This window comes from Gorilla gorilla, chromosome 9 (genome assembly GCF_029281585.2).
Source record: "Gorilla gorilla gorilla isolate KB3781 chromosome 9, NHGRI_mGorGor1-v2.1_pri, whole genome shotgun sequence".
Classification (NCBI taxonomy): Eukaryota; Metazoa; Chordata; class Mammalia; order Primates; family Hominidae; genus Gorilla; species Gorilla gorilla.
In genome coordinates this window covers 13129711-13156393 of record NC_073233.2, presented here as the reverse complement: position 1 = coordinate 13156393, position 26683 = coordinate 13129711, and the positions used below count along the sequence as shown (strand labels likewise).

Genomic DNA, 26683 nt, shown 5'->3' with positions numbered 1-26683 from the left:
ACCACAAGTTCTCACTGTGGTCTGTGGACTCCACCTGAAACTGACAGCCCAGCCCCCATGCTTCAGGCTGTCACTGGCTTGAAGGTGGGGCTTCACCAGGAATATGCCCCTTTCCACCCAGGAGCCTGTCTGCCTCCTGTTGCCATCAATAATGTCCATGGCACCCAGGCTGTTTGTGCCAAAGGGGCCTGCAGGCCTGTGCCAAGCTGCCCTCAGGCCTACCTCAGTCCCCCTCCCATGCTCATTGGTGCCCAAAGTTCAGAGGAGGTCGAGGTGACAGGAGGCTGGCATGTCAGCACTGCCCCAATTGTGTGAACAACTGGCCAGGTTGCAACAGCATCCAGTCTCAGCCACAGCTTTGCTCTGCCTGTGAGCAGGGAGAGGCCAGGCAGCAGGAGCATGCACTTCCAAGCCTGCAGGGCAGGGGGCTTCCTGGGCCCCCAAGAGTGCAGGGATGCCCGGGTCTGCAGCTGCAGTTAGGTGGCTGCAACTGTGACTGGGAGGGTAGGGCTTCCATCTGGTCAGCTTGGAAGTGGGTGGGGCTCCTGCCTGTTCCTGGCTCCTGCTGGCTCCTTAGAGCCTGCAGCCTTTTGCCATGCCTCCCCTGCTGCTTCTGGCATCTTTGCAGCAGCTGCTTCAGACAGGCCGCTGCTGCCATGAGTAGGGCCTTTATTGTATTGAGCTATGTCCCTTCTATACCTAATTTGATGAGAGTTTTTATTATGAAAGGTGTTGAATATTGTCAAATGCTTTTTCTGCATCTGATGATCATATTTTTGTTCTTCATTCTGTTAATGTAGTATGTCACATTTATTGATCTATGTATGTTAAATTATTCTTACATCTCAAAGATAAATCTCACTCGATCATGGTGGATGATTCTATTAAGGCATTGTTTAATTGAGTTTGCTAGTATTTTGCTGAGGAAGTTTGCATGTATGTTTATCAAGGATAGTGGCCTGGAATTTTCTCTTGTTGTAGTGTCCTTTTATAGCTTTGGTGTTAGAGTAATGCTGGCCTTATATAAAGAGTTTGGGAAATCCTTCCTCCTATTTGATTCTTTTTAAAGAGTTGGAGAAGGATTGGTGTAAGTGCTTTTTGTAAACATTTGGTGGAATTCAACAGTAATGCCATCAGGTCCTAAAATTTTTTTGATGAAAGATTTTTTTATTACTAATTCAATTTCCACATTAACTCATCTTGGCTAGCAGCCACCTTTGCAGCTCAAGTCCCTGCTGTCCTGCAGGTACATAGGAGTAGACGTGGTCCAGAGCAGCAGTGATTTATCTCTGAGATGTCATCTCTGCTTAAGGCTTGTTCTGCTGACCCATTTTGATGGAGGGCTTTAAAATTTGAAATCAAGAGGTTGCTGGTTTTACCATGCTGCAGGGTTGTTGGTTTTCAAGGCTACTGTAGAACTGTAGAGAGAGGGAGGGGAATAGACCAGTTTAAAATGATGCAAAGCTTACTGTTTTTTTCAGTTTATTTTATTGAATAAATGCTCCTTGCATAGTTGTAAGCCTTTAGTTCATTTGTATAGTTCCAAAAATGTTGTTTTGACAATTTTTTGCACTATTTTTATTGCTTTTAGAGAGGAGAAGATTTTTGAAGGTTTTTTTTTTTTTTTGCTTATATCACTAAGAAATCACTTTTGCAGCAGTGTGTATCTTGAGTTATACACAGGCAAGATCAAAGATGGAGGCTAAACTACGTGAGTAATATTGCAATTGTGAAAGAAGTGAAGATATGAGAGGTGCATTACATCAGAAGACTAGGCTGTAGAACCTGAAGCTAGACTGCACGGATTAAGTTCCAGCTCTGCTGTCTTCTAGATGTGTGCCTTGAGGCAAGTTATTTATCCTCACTGTACCTTAGTATCCTCATTGAAAAATGGAGATAGTAATATAATCTATCTATAGGATAATCTTGAGGAATAAATGAGTCAATTCATTTAAAGCGGTTGGAATACTGGACATCATTATGACTCAATATTATCTATTATTTTGCCAAGGAGATGTAATAAACAGGTGATTGTTTATAACTGGAGATGAGGAAAAGAAATTAATTTACAATCATACATAAATTTTAACTTAGGCAATAAATGATTCAGGAGAGCAAACATATTGACAGTGAAGTTTTTCAAGATGTCAGATTCTTACATTTCTGCATGCATTCTTTTTTTTTTTTTTTTTTTTTTTTTTTTGAGATGGAGTCTGACACTGTCACCCAGGCTGGAGTGCAGTGGTGCGATTTCGGCTCACTGCAAGCTCCGCCTCCCGGGTTCACACCATTCTCCTGCCTCAGCCTCCCGAGTAGCTGGGACTACAGGCGCCCGCCACCATGCCTGGCTAATTTTTTGTATTTTTTAGTAGAGATGGGGTTTCACCATGTTAGCCAGGATGGTCTCGATCTCCTGACCTCGTGATCCGCCCGCCTCGGCCTCCCAAAGTGCTGGGATTACAGGCGTGAGCCACCGCGCCCAGCCCGCATTCTTGTATTACATGCTAAATACAAAAGTAGACTCATACAGGTATTTGTGAGTTAGCAAACCATTACTGAGTCAGCAAACCATTCTACATTAGGTAGAAAAGTATCATAAGTGAGGGACACAATTCACAACATAGAAAATTGAGCTAAGTGTGCTTTCTCTTTTTAATTGCTTTTTTGGAAATATATGCATGCAATACAATTTACTAATTTAAAATATACAGTATCTAACGACCTCCTACTCATAAAATCTTAATGTTTCAGTTAGGCAGCAAAAATAAGGTCTGGAGATATATTGTGTATACCATAGTGACTATGGCTAATATTAATTGCGTTAGTCCATCCTTGTGTAGTGTTGCTATAAAGAAATACCTGAGGCTGGGTGGTTTATAAAGAAAAGATGTTTATTTTGGCTTATAGTTCTGTAGGCTGTACAGGAAACATAGTGCCAGCATCTGTTTCTGCCGAGGTCCTCAGCAAGCTTACAGTCATGGCCGAAGGAAAAGGGGTAGCCTATGTACCACATAGTGAGAGTAGGAGCAGGAGGTGGGGCGGGAGGGAGGTGCCACACTATTTTAAGGAACCAGATCTCACATGAATTCAGAGTGAGAACTTACTCATTACCACAGGGACAGCATTCCATCTATGAGCAGTGACCTAAACACCTCCCACTAGGCCCCACCTCCAACATTGACAATCACATTTCATATTGGGATAAAATTTATGGGGGACAAGTTTCCAAACCATATAATTAATGTATTGTATACTTAAACATTGCTGAAAGTAAATTTTAAATGTTCTCATCACAAGAAAATAATAAGTATGTAAAGTGATGGATATGTTAATTAGTCTGGTTCAATCATTTCATAATGTATACATATGTCAAGACATCATGTTGTATACCATAAATATATACAATTTTTATTTTAATTTTAAAAATAATTTAAAACCGGCCAGGCACGGTGGCTCATGCCTGTAATCCCAGCACTTTGGTAGGCCAAGGCAGGTGGATCATGAGGTCAGGAGTTTGAGACCAGCCTGACCAACATGGTGAAACCCCACCTCTACTAAAAATACAAAAAAAAATTAGCCAGGTGTGGTGGCGCACGCCTGTAATCCCAGCTACTCAGGAGGCAGAGGCAGGAGAATCACTTGAACCTGGGAGACGGAGGTTGCAGTGAGCCAAGATCGCGCCATTGCACTCCAGCCTGGGTGACAGAGTGAGATTCCATCTCAAATAATAATAATAATTTAAAATCGAAACCTTTTTTTTTGAGACAGGGTCTTACTCTGTCGCCCGGGCTTGAGTGCAGTGGCTCGGCTCACTGCAACCTCCGCCTCCCAGATTCAGGCAATTCTCCCCACTCAGCCTCCCGAGTAGCTGGGATTACAGGCACACACTACCATGCCCGGCTAATTTTTGTATTTTTTTAGTAGAGATGGGGTTTCACCATGTTGGCCAGGCTGGTCTCGAACTCCTGACCTTGTGATCCACCCACCTCAGCCTCCCAAAGTGCTGGGATTACAGGCATGAGCCCCCGTGCCTGACCAAAATCAAAACGTTTTTATCACCCCCAAAATTTCTCTCATCCCTTTTGCGATGAGTCCTCTAGCTGTGCCCCCTGGACACTGGCAAACAATAACTTGCTTTCTATCACTATAATTTTACCTTTCCTTGAATTCCATGTAAATGGAATCACACATTAGGTAATCTATCGTGTCTGGCTTCTTTCACTTAGCATAATGCTTTTAGGTTTCACCCATGTTGTTTCATGCCTCAGAAGTTTGTTATTTTGGTCAAAAGTGTGGACCTACACAAATTCATCAGCAGTTGCCAGTGGTTTGGCTGGATGATAAGGGACTTGGAAAGAACAGGATTTGAATGTTGGTGATAAAGAAGTCTGGGAAAGAGGTATGCTAGGTGAACTTTTTGAATGGGCACAGACTATGAATTATTTGTGTTCCAACAAAAGGCATCCACTGTGGATGGCTAACTAGGGATGTCAGATGTGAGTTCTCTACAGAAAGAAGAGACAAAGTTACAGGTGAGTGATCATGGCTGGAGTGGAATGCTGAGGAAGAATGCAAAACCAGTCAGAGAAGCCACAGGAAGAAGCTCAGGTGCAGAAAAGGAAGGCAGCAAGACTCTGGCAGAGATTGACTCCTGAGGAACTTGCAATCCCACAGAAAGTGTAGGTGGGAGTGTTTCTTTGTTCTCCTTACCCTTGTGACAGGCTGCTGAGGACCAAATTGTTGAAGAGCCTCTCTGCTCTTGTAAGCCCAGGCACTGCAGTCAGGAGGAATTTGGAAACTCCCTGGGGGTCCAGCACTTAGTAGCCAGTTTGTGCAGGTTCACACACACTCCCATTGAACCCAAGTTGAAATGGTAGGCACCATGTTGGTTGTACACCGATTGTGGGCTACTATCCTGCCCAGAGAATTTCAGTCTTTGTTTCTTCATACCACTAGATCCCCAACAAACATTTTCCAGATGGTGCTCTAACTGCAGCGAACACAGGGGAACAGTGGGATCCTTGGGAGTTGCAAGATCCCTGGATATCCAGTTCACAGCATGGGCTGCTGCTGGGAGAAGGCACAGTGCAGCCCACCAAAACACCCTTTGGAACAAAGGAAACCAAATAGAAAGCTCTCTCCTGCCTGAGAGCCCCCTACTTGTGTCCAGTGGGTGACTGTGCCCCTCCCAGAAGAGTGATGGGTGCAGTGGTTGTCTCTGAAGGGGAAAAGTGTTGTTCTGCCCAAGCAGACAGGCAACACCAGTGGCTGGAAATGGATGAGGGGAATCTTCTCCCACTCCCCCAGTCCACTGTTGTGGACAGAACCAAGGTTTTTCCCACTGTGAATTGGCATAAGTGCACTTAGAGTGAGCCTTTCCAGCATGATTCCAGGTGGTTACACCCCCACTGAAAGTGTACCTGCCTCCTGGAATTGCATAAAGGTGGAGCTCATCTCCCCCTCCCTACACAGAGCTGCTGTGTTCCTGCAATGGAATGCAGACCAGCCACAGAGTTACCTGTCTTAAACCGGAAAAAGAGGTTCAGCCTCAAGGCTATCTCAGTGGTACCTGCAGATGGGCATTTTCCACGGGCCCTAGTTACATTGAGACCTGGAGAAAAGGGTCAGTGTCTATCTGAACTGAAAGTAGCAAGCCTGGTGACAGGGATGTAATAGACATGTAGGTTGTGTTCCTGGCTGCCCAGGATAAGGAGGTGGTGAGGCCCCACCGTGGCACCCCTCACGTTGAAGACATCAGCCCATCCCACCATGAGCTCCTTCCACCGCCTCTGTCAAAGCAGGTGCTTCCATTTGTCATCAGAGACGAGCCCACTCTTACTCCTTATCGCCATCTACTGGACCAGAGCCTGAACTGCACCACCAAATAAACCTGCTGACAGAAGGGCATAGTTCTAGGGTATGAGAAAACCTCCCTGAGACCTCCCCACTCCCAGCACCACAGAAGATAATGAGTTAGCTCATATACCCAATATATCACTAAAACAATCAACATTTGAGAAAGCCACTGCACAAAAGCTATCTATAACTAAGGAGTTCATACATAGCCTTGGCCCCCTGAAAGCACTGAGAAACAAAGCCAAAGTATCATACAGAATATATGTTACAGTCATACCCTCAAGGGAGAAAAGAATAAAAAAGTTAAAAGCACCATTCAAATGGAATAAAGTTCAAAAATCAGAGGTCATAACTTCTCTAGATGAGAAGGAATCAGTGTAGGAACTCTGGCAGGACAAAAAGACAGAGTTTTTTGACACCCCCAAAGGATGACACTAGCTCTCTAGCAATGCATCCTAAACAAAATGAAAATTTTGAAAGGACTAAAAAAAGGATTCAAAACATGGATTTTAGGAAGCTTAATGAGATCTGTGAGAAAGTCAGAAAGCAACACAAGGAAATCAGAAAAACAATTCAGAGTATGGAAGAATAATTTACTAAAGAGGTAAATATTTAAAAGAAAACCAAACAGAACTTCTGGAAATGAAGTGTTCGTTGAAGGAATTATAAAATATAGATGAACTATTTAACAACATACTAAACAAAGTAGAAGAAGGAATTTCAGAGCTTGAGGACTGGTCCTTTGAATTGACCCAGCTATATATAAAAAAGAAAACAAAGGAGAATTTTTTAAAAATGCAGCCAGGAAATATGAAATTATATAAAGCAACCAAATCTATGAGCAATAGCCATTACTCAGGGATAATAATAAAAAGTAAAAACCTTGGAAAATGTATTTGATAAAATCATTCAGGAAAATATTTTTGGTCTAGATAGAAATTAGACATCCAGATACAACAGGTTCAAAGAACATCTGGAAGATTCTTTGCAAGATAAATCTTAACAAAGTATATTGTCATCAGACTATCCAAAGTCAACATGAAGGAAAAAATTCTAAAGATAGCTAGAGAGGCCGGGCACGGTGGCTCATGCCTGTAATCCCAGCATTTTGGGAGGCCGAGGCGGGCGGATCACGAGGTCAGGAGATCGAGACCATCTTGGCTAACACGGTGAAACCCCATCTCTACTAAAAATACAAAAAAAAATTAGCCAGGCGTGATGGCGGGCGCCTGTAGTCCCGGCTACTCGGGAGGCTGAGGCAGGAGAATGGCGTGAACCCGGGAGATGGAGCTTGCAGTGAGCCGAAATCGCGCCACTGCACTCCAGCCTGGGTGACAGAGCGAGACTCCGTCTCATTAAAAAAAAAAAAAATATATATATATATATATATATATATATATAGCTAGAGAGAAGTGTGTAATCACTTAAAAAGGAAATTCCATCAGACTAACAGAGGATTTCTCAGCAGAAACCTTACAAGCCTGAAGAGGTTGAGGACCTATTATCTTTCTTAAGGAAAAAAAATTCTTTAAGAGTTTTTCAGTAAAGCTTAAAGTAAGCTTTATAAATGAAGGAGAAATAAAGTTATAGACCATCAAACCCTAAGGAAATTTATCACCATTACACTGGCCATATGAGAAATGCTCAAAAGAGTTCTCACATGGAAACAAAAGGACAATACTTGCCATCATAAAAACACTCATCAGTATAAAGCTCACAGATCCTATAATGCAGTTACACAATTGAGACTACAAAGAAACTAGGTAACATCATTATGACAAGAACAAAACCTCACATATCAATATTAACCTTAAATGTAAATGGCCTAAATGCTCCACTTAAAATATATAGACTGGCAAACTGGATACAAAAACAAGTCCCAACTATCTGCTGCCTACAAAAGACCCAACTAACAGATAAAAATACCCATATGTTCAAAGTAAAGAGCTGGGGAAAATATACTATGAAAAAAGAAAACAAAAACAAGCATGAGTAGCTGTACTTACATCAGATAAAACATACCTTGAAGAAACAACAGTTAAAAAAAAAAGACAAATGGCTGGGCACAGTGGCTCACACCTATAATCCCAGCACTTTGGGAGGCCGAGGCAGGTGGATCACAAGGTCAGAAGTTCAAGACCAGCCTGGCCAAGATGGTAAAACCCCATCTCTACTAAAAATACAAAAATTAGCTGGGCGTGGTGGCAGGTGCCTGTAATCCAAGCTACTCAGGAGGCTGAGGCAGAGAATTGCTTGAGCCCAGGAGGCAGAGATTGCAGTGAGCCCAGATCACGCCACTGCACCCCCTCCAGCCTGGGTGACAGAGCGAGACTCTGTCTCAAAAAAAGAAAGAAAGAGAAAAAAAGAAAGAAAGACAAACAAGGTCATTATATAATGATAAATTGTTTGATCCCACAAGAAGATATCACAATTCTAAATATATATGCACACAACACCAGAGCACCTAGATTCATAAAACAAATACTATGAAACCTATGAAAAGGAATTGGTAGCAATACAATAACAGTGGGGGAATTCAACATCCCACCAACAGCCCTAGACATATCACTGAGGTAGAAAATCAACAAATAAACTGTGTACTTACTGGACTCTAGACCAAATAAACTTAACACACTTATAGAACATTCAACCCCAGAACTGCAGGATATATATTTTTCTCATCTGTACATGGAACATTCTCCACAATAGGCCATATGCTTGGCCGTAATGAATAAATTCAAAATATTCACAACTATCCTGTCATACCACCGTGGAATAAAATTAAAAATCGATACCAAGAGGAACTCTCAAAATGACACAAATATATGAAAACTAAACAACTTGCTCTTGAATGGCCTTTGGGTAAACAACAAAACAAAGGCAGAAATAAACAATTTTTTGAAATGAATTAAAATAAAGTCATGACATACCAAAACCTCTGGGATATAGCAAAAGTGGTGTTAAGGGGAAAGTTTATAGCATTAAATACCTGCATGAAAAAGATAGAAAGATCTCAAATTAACAACCTAATTTCACTCCTCAAAAACATATAAAAGCAAGAACAAACCAAACCCAAAGCGAGCAGAAGAAATAACAAAGATCCAGAGCAAAACTAAATGAGGTTGCAACTAAAAAAAAAAAAATGAGAAGAAGAATTAATGGAATGAGAAGTTGAATTTCTGAAAAGATAAACAAAATGATAAACCACTATCTAGAGTAATCAATAAAGAGAGAAGATTCAAATAAGCACAATCAGAAATAATAAAGTGACATTACAACAGATACCATGGAAAAACAAAAGATTATCAGAGACTACTATGAGCATATTTATAGATACAACCTAGAAAACATTGAAGAAATGGATAAATTCCTGAAAGCATAAAATCTCCCAAGATTTAACCAGGAAGAAATAGAAATCCTGAAAGTCCAATGATGAGTAATGAAATTGAATCAGTAATTTAAAATCTCTCAAAAAAAGCCCAGGACCGGATGGATTAACAACTGAATTTTATCAGACTTACGAAGAAGAGCTGGTACCAATGTTATTAAAACTATTCCAAAAAGATGAGGAGGAATTCCTCCCTAACTCATTCTACAAAACCAGTATCACCCTGATACCAAAATCATGCAAGGATGCAATAAAAAAAGAAAACTACAGGCCAATATCCATGATGAACATAGGTGCTAAAATCCACAACAAAATACCAGCAAACTGAATTCAACAGTATGTCAAAAAGATAATGCATCATAATCAAGTGGGTTTTATTCCTGGGTTGCAAGCATGGTTCAACATACACAAATCAATAAATGTGATTCATCACATAAACAGAATGAAAAACAAAAAGCATATGACCATCTCAATAGATGCAGAAAAAGCATTCAATAAAATCCGCAGACAAAAACTCTTGAGAAACTAGGCATAGAAGGAAGATACCTTAAAATAATAAGTGCCGTATATAACAAACTCACAGCCAACATCATACTAAATGAGGAAAAGTTGAAAGCACTCTCTCTAAGAACTGGAACAAGACAAGGATGCCCACTCTCACCACTCTTATTCAAAATAGTACTTAAAGTCCTAGCCAGAGAAGTTAGGCAAAAGAAAGAAAGAAAAATACCTCTAAATTGAAAAGAAAAAAACAAATTATCTGTTTGCTGATGACATGATCTTATACCTAGAAAATCCTAAAGGCTCCTCCAAAAGACTAGACTTGATAAATGACTTCAGTAATGTTTCTACACACACAAAATCAACATACAAAAATTAGTAGCATTTTTATATAATGTTCAAGCTGAGAACCAAATCAAAAACGCAGTCTCATTTATGATAGACACACATGCACACACACACCCACCCACACACACACACACACACACACACAATACCTAGAAATACATTGAACCAAGAAAGTGAAAGATCTCTAGAAGTAGAATGATGAAACACTGATGAAAAAAATAATAAATGACACAAACAAATGGAAAAACATCCCAGCTCATGGATTAGAAGAATCAATATTTAAAAAATGAACATACTGCCCAAAGCAATATACAGATTCAATTTGATTTCTATCAAATTACTAACATTATGTTTCACAGAATTTTAAAAATCCTAAAATTCATATGGAATTAAAAAACGGGTCCAAGTAGCTAAAGCAAACCCAAGCAAAAAGAACAAAGCTGAAGACATCATCACATCGCTTTACCTCACACTATATTTCAAGAGTATAGTAATTAAAACAGCATAGTACTGGTACAAAAGCAGACACATAGGTCAGTGGAACAGAATAGAGAACCCAGAAATAAAGCCACATAGCCTACAACCAACTAGTCTTTAATAAACTTGACAAAAATAGACACTGGAGATAGGGCACTATATTCAATGAATGGTGCTGGGAAAATTGGATAGTCATATGCAGAACAATGAAGCTGGGCCCCTATCTCTTACCATATACAAAAATCAAATCAAGGTAAAGATTTAAATTTAAAATCTCAAACTATAAAAATCCTAAAAACAAACCTAGGAAATACCCTTCTTGGCATCAGCCTTCACAAAGATTTTTTTGGCCAAGTTCCCAAAATCAACTGCAACAAAAACAAAAATGGACAAATTGGACCTAATTAAACTAAGGAGCTTTATGCACAGCAAAAGCAACTATAAATAGAGTAAACAGACACCCTACAGAATAAGAGAAAATATTTGCAAACAATGCATCTGTCAATGTCTAATATCCAGAATATACAAGGAACTTAAATCAACAAGCAAAAGACAAGTAACCTCATTAAAAAATGGGCAAAGCATATGAACAAACACTTCTCAAAATAAGACATACAAGAGGCCAACAAACATAATGGAAAAGTGCTCATCACTAATAATCAGAGAAATGCAAATCAAAACAACAATGAGATACCACTTCACACCAGTCAGCATGGCCATTATTAAAAAGTAAAAAAAATACCAAAAAACAAGGGGTGATGATAAGGCTGCAGAGAAAAGGGAATGCTTACACACTCTTGGTGAGAATGTAAATTAGTTTAACAACTGTACAAAACAGTATGGAGATTTCTTAAAGAACTTATAACAGAGCTACTATTGAACCCAGCAATTCTGTTACTGAGTATATACCAAAAGGAAAATAGATCATTATACCAAAAAGACATGTGCACATATATGTTCATTGCCATTCTATTCATAATAGCAAAAACATAAAATCAACCTAGGTGTCCATCAATTTGGTGGATTAGATAAAGGAAATGTGGTACATATACACCATGAAATACTATGCAGCCAGAAAAAAGAAATAATGCTCTTTGCAGTAACATGGATGGAACTGGAGGCCATAATCTTAAGCAAATTAAGGCAGAAACAGAAAATCAAATACCTCCCTTAAAACTGGGAGCTAAATCTTGAGCTCACATGAACATAAACATGGGGACAATAAACCCTGTGGGTTACTAGAGGGAGGAGGGAGGAAGGTGAATGTGGGTTGGAAAACTACATATTGGTTACTACACGTAGTAGCTGCTGTAATATATCCGTGTAACAAACCTGCACGTGTAACCCCTGTATCTAAAATAAAAGTTGAAAAAGAAAAAAAGATAGTATTTTTATTGATTAAAAAGAATAATCTAAAAAGTTAGATTCAATGTGATTTATTTTTATTCAATGAAATAAAGGTTAATATTAGAAAAGATTTTTTTAAGGAGAAATGTATGAAATTACAATCAGATTTTACAGAATTTATAGAGATAAAGATAACCAGCTTAAAACAACTGACTGTGATAAATAAACTTATATTTAAAAAATAGCATTTTTCCTCTAGAGACTGAAAATATACCTAATATAAAATTGATTTCCAAAAATTAATTACATTCATAGCCACTAGTAAAGTTACAAAACATTTTAAAGTAGAAATTGAAAGGAATATAAAGCAAATAAATAACACATGAATGAACAAACATACCAATAGGCAAACTTCTGATGAGTTAACTGGAAATCATTTCACTTAGATTGTGCTTGGATCATAGAGAAACTTCAAAGTTAGAATTTTCAGACCACTTAGACAATATTGATAGTGACTCTTGAGGACAACTCCTTCACGGTGCTTTCTCTTCCTTGAGGATACTTCATGTAAAAGATATTTACAAGCTCCCATTAATGCAGGAAAAAAAAGACACCTAAACAAGTTTCTCCTCTAAAGGTGCTGAACAGCACCATAACAGAAGAGCATTCTCCAGCACATGAAAGGTTAAAGAAGAAAAGGGAGTTTAGTGTGAATACACACTTCCTTTACTGGTTTTTTTTTTTTAATAAATACAGAAGTAATTTTTTACTGAGTTGGTAAATACTTTGTTAAAGAAAATAATTATTCTAGTGTAAATAAAGGTAACATTTTTCTTTGCTGTTATGGTCATTAAAAGCACATTCTCATGTAGTAAGTTAAAATACTTTGAAATATACCCAACTATTGCCCAGTCTATAAAATGACCAACATAAAAAATAGTCATGGTTTGAAAAAAAATTGATTGTTTTAAAATTGTTAATAGTAAGTTTACAGTATTTTTCTTGAGACATATTATAACCAAATGATATAAAAACAATCTGAATAGAGGTTAAGATGAGCAACTGAAGATTAATCTTCCTACATTGGTGGACATATAAGTGAATTTTTGATGTTTTATTTTAGAAAACATCCATATATAATGCAGTGTGTGCATTTCATTCTCATAACCTTTTTCCAATATGTATTAACACCATGTAAATCTCTTACTTGCCCCAACCGCAAAGACTCTTTTTGCCGTAATTGACTGAATCAAGCCAGATATTGGAGTGGACTTTGAACTAAGCTGAGCCAGTTTAATCTCTTGCCCCACTTACCAAAAAAACAAAAACAAAAACAAAACAAAACAAAAAAACTTGTAATAGGAAGACAAGCAGATGGGGAATTGTTAATGCTGGCAGTTATGTTTTGTTTTTTTTTTCTTTTGATACAGCATCTTGCTCTGTTGCCCAGGCTGAATTCAGAGATGGAGTGGCACGATTATAGCTCACTGCAGACTCAAACTTCTGGGCTCAAGCAATCCTCCTTCCTCAGTCTCTCAAGGAGCTAGGACTACAGACATGAGCCAGCATGCCCAGCTAATTTAATTGTGTGTGTGTGTGTGTGTATGTGTGTGTGTAGACAGGATCTTGCTGTGTTGCACAGGCTTGTCTCAAATTCTTGTCTCAAGTGATCCTCTCACCTCACCCTCCCAAAGCACTGGGACCACAGGTCTAAGCCACTGTCCTCAGCAAGTAACAGTGTTCTTAAGATCAGGAAATGCTGGTGCTAAAATTCTGCTTCCATTCTTTCAAATATCAACTACTTCTTCAATTATATGAAACATATTATAAAGATCTTACAAATGAATATTAAGTTTTCTTTTGTTCTCAACCTAGCATAGTTTTAAAAATGCAGCTTTTCAAATCTGTAACACTGGCTCAGCTGTCACTTTTGAGAACCAGAAATCCTCCTTCCTTTTTAACTTAAGTGTTAAATGTCCCTAATATAAATTCTACTCTAGTGTCCTCTAACATAATTACCAGCTGATTAATCAAAAGGTGGTATGGTATGGTGAATCTGAGTTTGGGGTCTTGAGTCAGAATGTGAACTCAAAATCTGTTTCTATTACTTATTGCATGATCTTGAGCAGATTACTTACTGCTATGACATAGTATCTTCATCTATAATATGGTATAATATTAACTTTCTCATATTGTAATTATTAGTATTAAATGAGATAATACAATCAAGTTATTGGATGCTTGACATAAGCACACAAATGCATATTATTATTGTCATGTTTCATAACTTGTTGAAACAGTTTACAACTGGTTGTTTTAAAGTATAAGGCACCACTATCTATAGTTGAGCCAAAAATAAGACTTTTTACTCTGTATTTTGCTGTCATTGTGCTAACTCATTAAATATTATATTCATTCATTAAACAAAGAATGATATAACAAATTAATGTGTGTTGAAATAACTCATAAGCTCATCTCCATCATCTCTTCCACTTAATTGTCCACCAAATCTTATGAACTCTTCTCTGTATATTTCTCTTATATCTATTAATTCCCATTCTTTTACATTATCTTAAGTTGAATCCTTGACAGTTATCATTTAGACTACTGCAATAGTAGTAATATTAGCACAGAGTAGCCTGTGTCATCTCTGTCTCTAGGTTTTCATCTCTAACTCATCTTTCTCACTAATGTTGGGAAATATTTTCAAATTGAAATCTATATCTACATCAACTCAAAACCTTGTGAGGACTCCTCATCACCTATAGAATAAAATAATAACCTTTTATCAAATCATAAATTATTCTGTAAACTGCCTCATTTTACTTTTCTGGCCTCATTTGCAGCTATTCCACCATTTATAGTTCTGGACGGTAATCACACCAAGTCACCCAAAGTTCTTTAATAAACTGTTGTTTCAATAAGATTTTGAGCCTCTACTACAAGCTAGTGATGTGTTGAGTGCTAAGAAACCTTAAATAACTTAATAGGGAAGATATAAAATAATTAATTGTGTAATTATTGCTCTCATAAAGGTACCTAGACTTTAGTAGGTGCAAATCTGGTTTATGGTTACTTGCTGTAAATTGGAAAATAGCGCTGGTATAGTTTGAATCTGTGTCTCTGCCCAAATCTCATGTTGAAATGTAATCCTCAGTGCTGAAGGTAATGTTAGATATGAGTTCTAAATTTCTTTTCAAAGAATCAACATGTCAGTATGTTCGATTCTTTACCTTCTACTTTTAAACTTAACTTCCTTGTAAAGCAACCTTTTTCAATTACCTACTCCACCCTGACTCATTCCGATTACCTGCTCTGTCATAACCATTTTTCCTGCCAAACCACTCACCCCATCACTCTCTTTAAATTAGCCAATTGGAATTAGCTTAGCCTGTGCGGTCTAACCCTAGCCAATAGGGGAAACGACACAGCAGCAGGGGCCACATGTGTCAGGGATAAGAACCCCTTCCCCTCCCTTGTCCAAGTGTGTGCTCACCATTGCTCCATCTGTAAGGTTGGACCCTTCTATAGAAGTAACTTGCCTTGCTGAGAATTAAAAAGAAAATTTTATATTCGAGTGCTATTTCTTTTGTGGCACCAAAACTTTATTTATAATGGTAAGGACTTGTGGGAGGTGATTGGGTCATGAAGACAGGGTTCTCATGAATGGTTTAGCACTATCCCCCCTTGGTGCTATATAGTGAGTGAATTATCAGGAGATCTGGTTGTTTTGAAGTATAAGGCACCTCCCCTCCCCTCTCTCTCATGCTCCTACTCCAACCATGTGGTGTGTGCTCTCCTTTACCTTTCACCATGACTGTAAGTTTCCTGAGTGTTCCCCAAAAGTTGAGCACATGCCAGTGTCATACTTCGTGTACAGACTGTAGAACCATGAGCCAATTAAGCCTCTTTTCTTTATTACCCAGTCTCAGGTATTTCTTTATAGCAATGCAAGAATGGACTAATATAGAAAATTAGTACTGAGAAGTGGGGCATTGCTATAAAGATATCTGAAAATGTGGAAGGAACTTTGGAACTGGGTAATGGGCAGAAGTTGGTTTCACTCGCATCCATGTGAAGAGACCACCAAACAGGCTTTGAGTGAGCAACAAGGCTGTTTATTTCACCTGGGTGCAGGTGGGCTGAGTCCAAAAAGAGAGTCAGCGAAGGGAGATAGGGGTGGGGCCATTTTATGAGATTTGGGTAGGTAAAGGAAAATTATAGTCAAAGGGGGGTTGTTCTCTGGTGGGCAGGAGTGGGGGTCACAAGGTGCGCAGTAGAGGAGCTTTTGAGCCAAGATGAGCCAGGAGAAGGAATTTTACAAGATAATGTCATCAGTTAAGGCAGGAACAGGCCATTTTCATTTCTTTTGTGGTGGAATATCATCAGTTAAGGCAGGAACCGGCCATCTGGATGTGTACATGCAGGTCACAGGGGATATGATGGCTTAGCCTGGGCTCAGAGGCCTGACAGTTGGAAGAGTGTGGAGGGCTCAGAAGAATACAGGAAGATGAGGGAAAGTTTGGAACTTCCTAGAGACTTGTTAAATTGTTGTGACCAAAATGCTGATGGTGATATGGATGTTGAAGTCCAGGCTGAGGAAGTCTCAGATGGAAATAAAGAACTTATTGGGAACTGGAGTAAAGGTCGCTTTTGCTATGCTTTAGCAAAGAGGTTGGCTGCATTATTCCCCTGCTTTAGGGATCTGTGGGACTTTGAACTTGATAGTGATGATTTAGGGTATCTGCTGGAAATTTTTAAACAACAAAGTGTTCAAGATGTAGTCTAGCTGCTTCTAATCGCCTATGCTCAGATGTGTGAGTAAAGAAATGATGTGAAGTTGGAACTTATATTTAAAAGGGAAGCAGAGTATAAAAGTTTGGAAAATTTGCAGCCTGACCATGTGGTAGAAAAGAAAAGTCCATTTTCAGGGAAGGAATTCAAGCAGGCTGTGGAAATTTGCATATGTAAAGAGGAGCAAAGTGCTAATAGACAAGACAATGAGAAGACTTGAAGGCATTTCAGAGACCTTTGTGGCAGCCCCTCCCATCACAGGCCCAAAGGCCTAGGAGGGAATGGTTTCAAGGGCCATACCCAGGTTCCCACTGCTCTGCACAGCCTTGGGACAGTGCTCCCTTCATCCCAGCTGCTTCAACTCCAGGCATGGCTAAAAGGGGCCTAGGTACAGCTCAGGCCACTGCTTCAGAGGGTGCAAGCTGTAAGCCTTGGTGGCTTCCAAGTGGTGTTAAGCCTGTAGGTGCACAGAATGCAAGAGTTGAAGCTTGGGAGCCCCCACCTAGATTTCAGAGGATATATGGAAAAGCCTAGATGTTCAGGCAGAAGCCTGCCACAGGGGCAGAGCCCTCACAGAGAACCTCTACTAGGGAAGTGCAGAGGGAAAATGTGGGGTTGACACCACCACCGAGAACCCACATGGGCACTGCCTAGTGAAGCTGTGGGAAGAGGGTCCCCTTCTCCAGAACCCAGAATGGTAGAGCCACCAGCAGTTTGCATCATGTGCCTGGAAAAGCCACAAGCACTCAACACCAACCCATGAGAGTAGCTGTGGGGGCTGACCCTGCAAGGCCACAGGGGTGAAGCTGCCCAAGGCCTTGGGAACCTAGCCCTCACACTAGTGTGTCCTGGATATGGGACATGGAGTCAAAGGAGATTATTCTGGAACTTTAAGGTTAAATGACTTCTCTGCTAGGTTTCAGACTTTCATGGGGCCTGTAGCTGCTTTCTTTTGGCTAATTTTTTTTTTCCTTTTGTAATGAAAGTATTTACTTTCATTACAGATGTGAATTACAATGTGACTGTGAATCCCATGTAATTAATTTGCTGGACCTCAATATGACACAGAATACTGTGGATTGAGTAGGGTGCCAAATCTTGTCACAAACTTAAAATGCTTATCATGTATGTTATTTTCATAATATATATAGATATCATTATATGGAAAACAAACATATACAACAAAACCCCAAATTAAAAAAAAAAATCCAATGCAAACATGGAACTCAAACCCAGAAACCCTAACTCTCAATTCAGTGCTCCTTGTATGACATCATGGAGTTAATGAGTGTCACCTATATGGCATCAGGAGATAAAGAAGGAACTGTCTAGTATTGTTGAGCCCCTGTCATGTTCCAGGATCTGTACATATATTAATGACATTTACTCCTCTCAACAATCCTGTCAGGCATATGAATCCTATTATGTAGATTAGGAATGTAAGGCCCAAAGAGGTTAAATAAATTGCCCAAAATTATATATCTGAGTTAGAATATCAGCCTGTGTCTTTCTTTTGAACAGGAGTATGACATGATAGAAAGGGGAGACTGACAAGGAACAGGAAGGCAAGAGAGGGAAGTATGAGTTCGTAGGGGTATCTTGACGTTCTCTCTTTCATGAAACTTCCTGACAAAACCCTATGGCCTGAGCTTTCCAAACATTCCCCTTCCCCGTCCTCTGCCCCAGCCTTTTTTTCTCTCTTGTATCTCTTTTGGTCTCTTGAGCTTCTGCCTCAGAGACATCTCAAAGCATCAGAAGGAGGAGGGAAAAATGGGGACTGAGGGAGTGAGGTACAGGATAAAGGAATCTTTCCTAGCTTGGCAGTGTTCTCTATCTATGGGAGGAAGAGAAAGTGGAATCTCTGTATCATCTTTCTTAGTCCCGATGACTCAACTTTTTTTGCATACATTTTAAATCCTCTCCTAACCAATCCAGCCATCTCAGGAGGACCTTGATGAGTCAGTGACATCTGAATAAAGTGAGTGGATTCTGTTATCTGCTGATTCCTCTTCAAGTGGTCAATTATCCCAAGTTTTCTTTACTTATGTCTAATATAGCCATCTTCTTATTCCTCTCTATACCTAATAAAATCCCAAACCTCTCAATATTTTCCACATATATTAATTCTGTTGATACTTAGACTAATATCACTTTCTTTATCTTTTCCTCTCATAGCTGGTCCTTTATTTATTCATAATATACCTGTTCTCCCTACAGTATTTTTGAACATCCATTTCCAGTCTATCCTTTCAATATTCTAGTTATCTCCACCTTATCTCTCATTGGTTTATTGTCTATATAGCAAGTTCATTTTACCCAAATATTATATCTCTTATTCATGTAAATCCAATCTTCTTGCACTTCATCTAACTTCCTCATGTTTTATCTGGTCCCTGCAGATCTACAATCAATGCATGTTTTACTTGCATATAATTCCAGCTCTGTCATATTCTCAGTTACCCACTTAAATTCTGTATTCCTGACCATTTCCACCAAAATCCTTTTTATATACTTTTTTCTTTATATTCCATTCCTGTTGTCTGCAATTCATCTGTTCTGCCCACATCATAGCTTTCTCCTTTTTGCCATGCATTCATGCAACCACATTATAAACCTTTAATAATCAGTAAGTGAAACCTTATAACAGGAACTACTGTCAGAAGGAGAGATAGATGCTCCAACAAATAATCTAGTGTATAGAAATATGGGTACTTTTGGAGGGGTAATAACTAAGGGACTAAAACATTACGATAAAAATTCCTAGGAAGAGAGTGGGTGTTTTTGACAGAAACATGTGTAAAGTTACAGAGTTATATAACGTCATGACATGTTTTTAAAAAGTTAAATAGTGGGCAATGATTAGATTGCTGTATAACAGCTAAAAGGAAATACATTTTGATTCTTTACTGGAGGATTTTGTATGTGTTCTCAAAAACTGGATGCTCTTGTTGTCAGCGGTTTCTATACAGAAATATGACTCTGAAAACAAGTGGGAGTTATATTGATGAGGGTACAGGCTGGAGGAAAAAAGACCAGGTAAGATCCTATCAAAATAGTTAAATCAAGGAATATCAATGACCTGCTGTGAGGAACTAGGAGGAAGGCAGTAGAAATAGGACAGAAGAAAAGGGACTGATATGAGAGATAATTAAAGAGGCATTTTAGCTAGAACTTGGATTAGTTAAGTGTGGGATGTGTGTTGGGGGAAAGGGTGGATGGGTACAGAATATCTAGGAAACTTCCAGATGGCTTGCATAGGCGACTGTATGAAAGCTAATGCCATTTATTGTAATAGAGGAATAACTTGCTTGGGAAAGGTTATTCTAGACATAGTAGATTTGTGGAATTCCTGTGACATCCATGGAATTATATCCACTCCATACTCCACCATTAAGGACATGTGGAACCACTTCAGCTACAGAGGTCCTCCTTTACGTCCACCTGATCAATAACTGCAGGGATATAGCAAGCAAAATGATATATAGGCTTTCATGGACTCTAATGAGGCAAGTAACCACAGGAATCTCACCGAACCTGTGAAGGGAAAAGTTAAAAAAAAAAAAAGTACCTAATGTCTCTATGGATAGAAGCCTTATGAACCAAGACTTGAAGGCTAAATAGGATGTAGCCATGCTCATGGAGATTGCAGCATGAGGAAAGCTATGAGGTGATACACATGGTGTGCGCTGAGAGCTGCAAGGTATAAAATACAGTGTAGACTGTGGTAAGAAATAAGGTTTAGGTGGAAGCAGTGGCAAAATCATGAAGTGCCTATAGGCCTTGTACCTGTAGGCTAAATGATTTGAGCATTTATTGTGTACACAAAGGGACTATGGACAAGTTTTAAGGAGAGTAAAATGGTCAGGTTTGAGCTAAGGTCTCACCTTTAAGGGTAAGACTATAAGCAGAAAAATCAGTTGGGAGTCCATGTGTGAAAGGCTATTATTTTCAAGTATGCAGAGCATCAAACATGAAGGTTGAAGTGACCAAAGGATATGAATGAAGGTCCGAGGCCAAAAGGATCAAAAGCAGAAAGAAGGGTGTATGAGGTAGGTATTGAGGAGAAAGGATCAAGGCTAAGGTCATAAACAGCAATTGTAGGTTTGATGTTCCCACTTATCTATGTATGTACATGTATGGCATTGGGACAGGCATGTAGCTTAAACTTTCAGGGATGAGAAGGTGAAGATATGCCCCTATAACTAGATTATAAGATCCTGAAGACTCAGCATGTGTCTATGAACCTTTATATACCACAACTCTTAGCCCATGGTCTAGAGCATTGCTGATCAACCATCAATTTTGAAATAAATAAAATTGTGGGTGTGAATGGTAAGAATGGGAGTGATGGGAAATGAAAGCCAGGGTCATAGGTATTTTGTAATTGCATTACAGTATTAAGAGAAATTCAAGGGCTCAAGTACTGAGTAATGCTCAAGTAATGATAGCAGAGCATACAGAGAAGAGAAAGTCAGGCATAAAATTATTAGCAGGTTGTTTTAATTTGTGAGCACATTCTGCCCCGGCTAACCTCATAGGGACAGATTTAAGACTAAAAGGTAAGAAATCTGAGAAGAAATCGCACCCAGATGCTCAGCTGACTCTATCCCATTCTCCTTTCTAAACTCCACACTCTCTCCCAATGCTATAACTGTACAGGGGAACAGGGTAAAAATAACCCTTCCTTCATATCAACTCCCGTGTAAAAATCCCAAGTTCTTGTCTACGTGAGACACAAAAATGGCTTGAAGTTTTTAAAGGGAAAGGGAAATTTTTATCTTTGATACCAAGGTAAACAAACAGTATCCTAGTAAATGTATGTTTTTATATGGGCCTTAATGTTAAAGGAAGATACTCTATCCTCATTTCAAGATACTTAGCACAACTTCCAGCATCTTGTAATTCTTAGTCTTTCTGCCATCCAGCATCCATTTCCTAATCTGATTTCCTAGTGAATCTCATGTCTTCCTTGTAAGTACTGGGTTCTGCAGACTTCCATTCTACAGGTACTGTGACCTTCTGGTATTCTGCTTTTGTCTTTCTTTCCTCCTGGCAGGAAGGAACTGTTTCTGTAACTGATCTCAAAGATTCTCTCTCCTAGCTGTACATCCAAGATGTATTGTACAGTCCCTCCTTTACATCACCTAAATATTTTGGAAGCTCCAAGGTCCTGACTTCCCAGTTCCACCTCTTGCTATTTCTGCAACCCAGAATTAGTCACTTAAATCTATATTTCAGTTTTTTTAGGCATACAGTTGTAGCTATTAGTAGTACTAGCCCACAAGGTTGTTGTTAAGATCAAGCGAATTAATACTGCAAATGTTTTACAGCAGTGCATGCAATACTAACAGTGCCTGTACTAATAATAACTCAATTGTGTTATATATGATTGTTATTCCTCCATTGTGTAACTTATTTCCTCAAAACAGAGTCATGTTCCAACTCAAAGACAAACTCTCATTTTAGGGCAGCCGAGACTCTTTCAATTTTTTGGTTTTGATCTATGTTCTTTGGGGACAAATTAGTGTCATTTTTCCCCAGTGCATCTCAATGCATGCTTCTCCAAAGGTCAGAACAGACTCCTTCCTATCTTGTTTCCAAAAAAAAAACATTTATTTTTGTATTTTTGCCTTAGCTCATTTCCAGATTAAAGAAGAGAGCAGTGGCCTCAGCTCAGTGATTAATTACATGAACTCCTTACGTGGTATTCGACCAATATAAGCCCATTAAGAGAAAGGCTGGGTTCTTGTTGTGGCCTACTGAAGACTCTCTACTCTCATCTCCTGAAGAGCAGTAAGAGAGACCAATGACATGGAATGGAGGAACCATAGTGGGAGAGTGAGTGAGTTTGTGTTGCTGGGCTTCCCTGCTCCTGCGCCACTACAGGTACTATTGTTTGCCCTTTTGCTGCTGGCCTATGTGTTGGTGCTGACTGAGAACACACTCATCATTATGGCAGTTAGGAACCATTCCACCCTCCACAAACCCATGTACTTCTTTCTAGCTAATATGTCCTTTCTGGAGATCTGGTATGTCACTGTCACTATTCCCAAGATGCTTGCTGGCTTTGTTGGATCCAAACAGGATCATGGACAGCTAATCTCCTTTGAGGGATGCATGACACAGCTCTACTTTTTCCTTGGCTTGGGCTGCACTGAGTGTGTCCTTCTCGCTGTTATGGCCTATGATCGCTATATGGCCATCTGCTATCCTCTCCACTACCCAGTCATTGTCAGTGGCCGGCTGTGTGTGCAGATGGCTGCTGGCTCTTGGGCTGGAGGTTTTGGCATCTCCATGGTCAAAGTTTTTCTTATTTCTCGCCTCTCTTACTGTGGCCCCAACATCATCAACCACTTTTTCTGTGATGTCTCTCCATTGCTTAACCTCTCATGCACTGATATGTCCACAGCAGAGCTTACAGATTTCATCCTGGCCATTTTCATTCTCCTAGGGCCACTCTCTGTCACTGGGGCCTCCTATGTGGCCATTACTGGTGCTGTGATGCACATTCCTTCGGCTGCTGGACGCTATAAGGCCTTTTCCACCTGTGCCTCTCATCTCACTGTCGTGATAATCTTCTATGCAGCCAGTATCTTCATCTATGCTCGGCCAAAGGCACTCTCAGCTTTTGACACCAACAAGTTTGTCTCTGTACTGTATGCTGTCATTGTACCATTGCTCAATCCCATCGTTTACTGCCTGCGCAATCAAGAGGTCAAGAGAGCCCTATGCTGTACTCTGCACCTGTACCAGCACCAGGATCCTGACCCCAAGAAAGCTAGCAGAAATGTATAGAAGGGATGTGTGAAATCTGATAAAATGCCATTAAACTTGGGATCAATGTGTTCTATGAAGTCCAGTGGAGTTCTTAGGGCCTAAATTGGAGGCCAGAGTTTCAAAGGCATCACTATGGAACTAGGAATACTTGCTTTAACTAGTCCAAGAGGAGAAAGAGGAATAGGTTGCAAGCTAGAAAATGGATTTCTGCAGGACCATAAAATACAGGATAGAGCTGGGTCCACTATTGTCTGTCCCTTTGTAATTTGCACAGACAAGTTTCCAATCAAGGAAGCACAGGCTTCATTATGGAAAAGCAACACAAGACGTTTTGATAAGATCTCTATTAGGTAGCAGAGGCCCGGGAGATATCATTCTAGTGTGTGTTACAAGGCAAGGAGATAAGAAACTAGGAATTTTTGTTTTGGGAACATATCACCTATCAAAACATAATGGTTTCTAGGTTTATTTTCAAATTTACTGTGGTCAGTGTCCACATTGAAATAGTGGCTGAGTACAGTTGTTTCATCAATACTCTGTCTCCCTGATTAGACTATAAGCACCATGGTGACAGGATCAGATTTTCTTTTACATCCTTTTATTACCATGGGCAGGAACAGTATCTAGTGCATGATGGCTATGAATACGTATAATGAATGAATATAGTTTGGAACCATGTAGGCAAGGCATGTGTGTCATGCCTATATGTGGGGTTGGCAGGTGCAGGAAGTAAACCCCTCATACTTTACTAGTATGCAGAGAGATACAAATTGGCTCAGCCTTGCCAGAAAAAAATTTTGAAAATATGTATTACAAATCCTAAAAATATTGCAACCATTCTGATTCGGAAAGATTTGTGCAGATAGACACTTTTACTTATAAATACAGAAACAAGGAAAGGAAATAAGCAAAATATGCTCAACTTTCTCAAACAGGGCACTGGTCAAATAAATTGTAGCTCATATGTTACATGGAAAACTATGCAGAAATTGAAATAAAGTGATCTAAATAGAGTTAATGAAAGAAAAAATATTTCTAACTTAATAAAAATATTATGTTATATAACAGTATCAAAAGTATCAGCCATATTTGCTTGTTTAAACAAGACTAGAAGGAATATGACTAAAATGCTGACTAGATAATGCTGGACTGCTTACGCCTGTAAATTGCATTCTGTGGCTAAGCATTGCCATCAATATATTTATTTAAATGCCTTTTTCTTAGCCCATATTATATATAACTTTATTTATCTGGACAGGGAGATGGATACAGGGTATGTCAGTATGATTTTCAGAAATTTAGCTCCCTACTGTCACCCAACAACCAGAACTCTGAAGACAGTGAAGATTCTATCTCCAGATATGGGATCCAACTGTTGCTCAAGATGTGGGATCTAACTTTATTGCTGTCTGTTACTTAATAAAATTTACAAAAGGATATTACCAAGGATATCATGCATTATTTGCTAGCCCATACTTATTAAAAGTTTTAATATAATGTGCATATCTATTTGTGCCTAAACAGTATAAGTATCTTGTTGTAATAATTTTTTAAATGACTGGATATAAAGTTCATCAAAAGTCTACTGTCGAAGTGTCCCCGTAGAAGAAGTTTCTGACATGGGGTTGTGATCAGAGATGGGACAGTCCTCCTGTAGGCATTGTTATTACAACTCTTATATAAACTCTCTTATAAGTTAACTCGAGTTAATAGGAAGTAAAAGCATAATGTTGAATTTCTTCATTGTGCTTTTCTTTTATTTTCCAAGCTTTTTAGTATAAAATGCTTTAAAACACCTCTAATTCTGATTTCAAGTATTGGAATAGGGTTTAGCACAGTATTCCTCACATACTCACCTTTCAATAAACCATGAATGAGTTTGAGTCCCGTGTACTATGGTGAGATTGACACCTCTCCAGACGGGGACTGAATTTTTAGTAAACATATGACCCTCAGGACTCATATTGAAATTGAGGTCACAAAACTTTGTAAACTTTTTCACGTGAAGTATTGATTATCAGATTAAGTATCCCCCATCCTCCATTTATGTAACTGATTTTTCCCATAAACATAGGTATAGAACTTTATTTTATCCTTGTTCCATTTGATCCTGTTTGTTTTCGACCATCTTTGTAATCTGCCGGTCTTTCAAAGTATTGCTTAGATAATACAAGTCTTTTATAATTCCCCTTTGCTAATACAGTATCTGGAGAAGCTTCTAGTCTCTTGCATCAGTACAAGAGGTGGGAGTACTGGATCTATCTGGGTTATTCAGAGTGGCCAGAGGCAACTAACAACTACAGGCAAGTGAGGATTAATATAAATGACTTCTGTGCTCCAGATGTCTAGTGGTTTCCAATGTTGAGTAAACTCCAAATTTCTCAGTCTGCCTTTTAAGTTTCTTCACAGCACATTCTTAATTTTCCTTTTCGTCCTTATGTTAATTTTTTGTCCACTACAAACCTTGTACAGGTGAATTCTAGACTGTGATTAACAATTTTTATTTGAGACTAATAAGCCAGTGTAGTTCACTATTTGCTAAAACATCATATTGACCAGGATCAGGAAACAAAAATCCTTCTTGATAAACAGCATTTTAAAAATAACAATTGTTCTGCAGCTCTGTAAACCCTATTTCCCTTCATTAAAAAACCCTTACAGTTATGAACAAGTAAAGACTGAGAAATATCAGATCAAAGCTGACTAAAGAGACAAGATACCTATATGGAGTACGGTATATTGGATTGGACCCTGGAACATAAAGTAATACTAACAGAAAAGATAATAAAATCTGCATAAAATGGCAAAATCTGAATAGTTTAACAGTGATGTATCAATTTTGGTTTCTTATTTTGACAAGTATATATGCTAATGAAGGATGAATATATTAGAAGAAACAAACTGAGAGATGTGTGTGTGAAAAACTCTCTTTAGCATCTTTGCAATTTTTCTGTAAGCCTAATATTGTTCCAAAATTTAAAAGTTTATTTTAAAAAGAAACACGTTATTAGTTTTTCCTTACCAAATATTTTTAGAGAAGTTTGATTTATTTTACTGGCTTTCATAAAATAAAGATATATTTTCCCTTCCTTTATAGTTACAATAATATGTACAGCTAACATTTGACTTTTTTGAATATTTACCTGCATTTTTTTATTATCATGATATTCATGAATTGACGCTGTTTTTATTTAG

At 38.8% G+C, this 26683-nt stretch overlaps 2 protein-coding genes across 2 annotated transcripts in view; both read left to right on the top strand.

Annotated features, from left to right (window-relative positions):
• The window catches only part of LOC101154372 (olfactory receptor 2AG2), a 165117-nt gene that overhangs the window by 112724 nt on the left and 25710 nt on the right, over nucleotides 1–26683 (top strand). The window lies entirely within an intron of this gene.
• OR6A2 (olfactory receptor family 6 subfamily A member 2) lies at nucleotides 18538–26506 on the top strand. Its single transcript, XM_055355317.2, has 2 exons — nucleotides 18538–18689; nucleotides 22347–26506. The coding sequence occupies exon 2, from the start codon at nucleotides 22523–22525 to the stop codon at nucleotides 23504–23506; it is 984 nt and encodes a 327-aa protein (XP_055211292.1). The 5' UTR covers nucleotides 18538–18689; nucleotides 22347–22522; the 3' UTR covers nucleotides 23507–26506.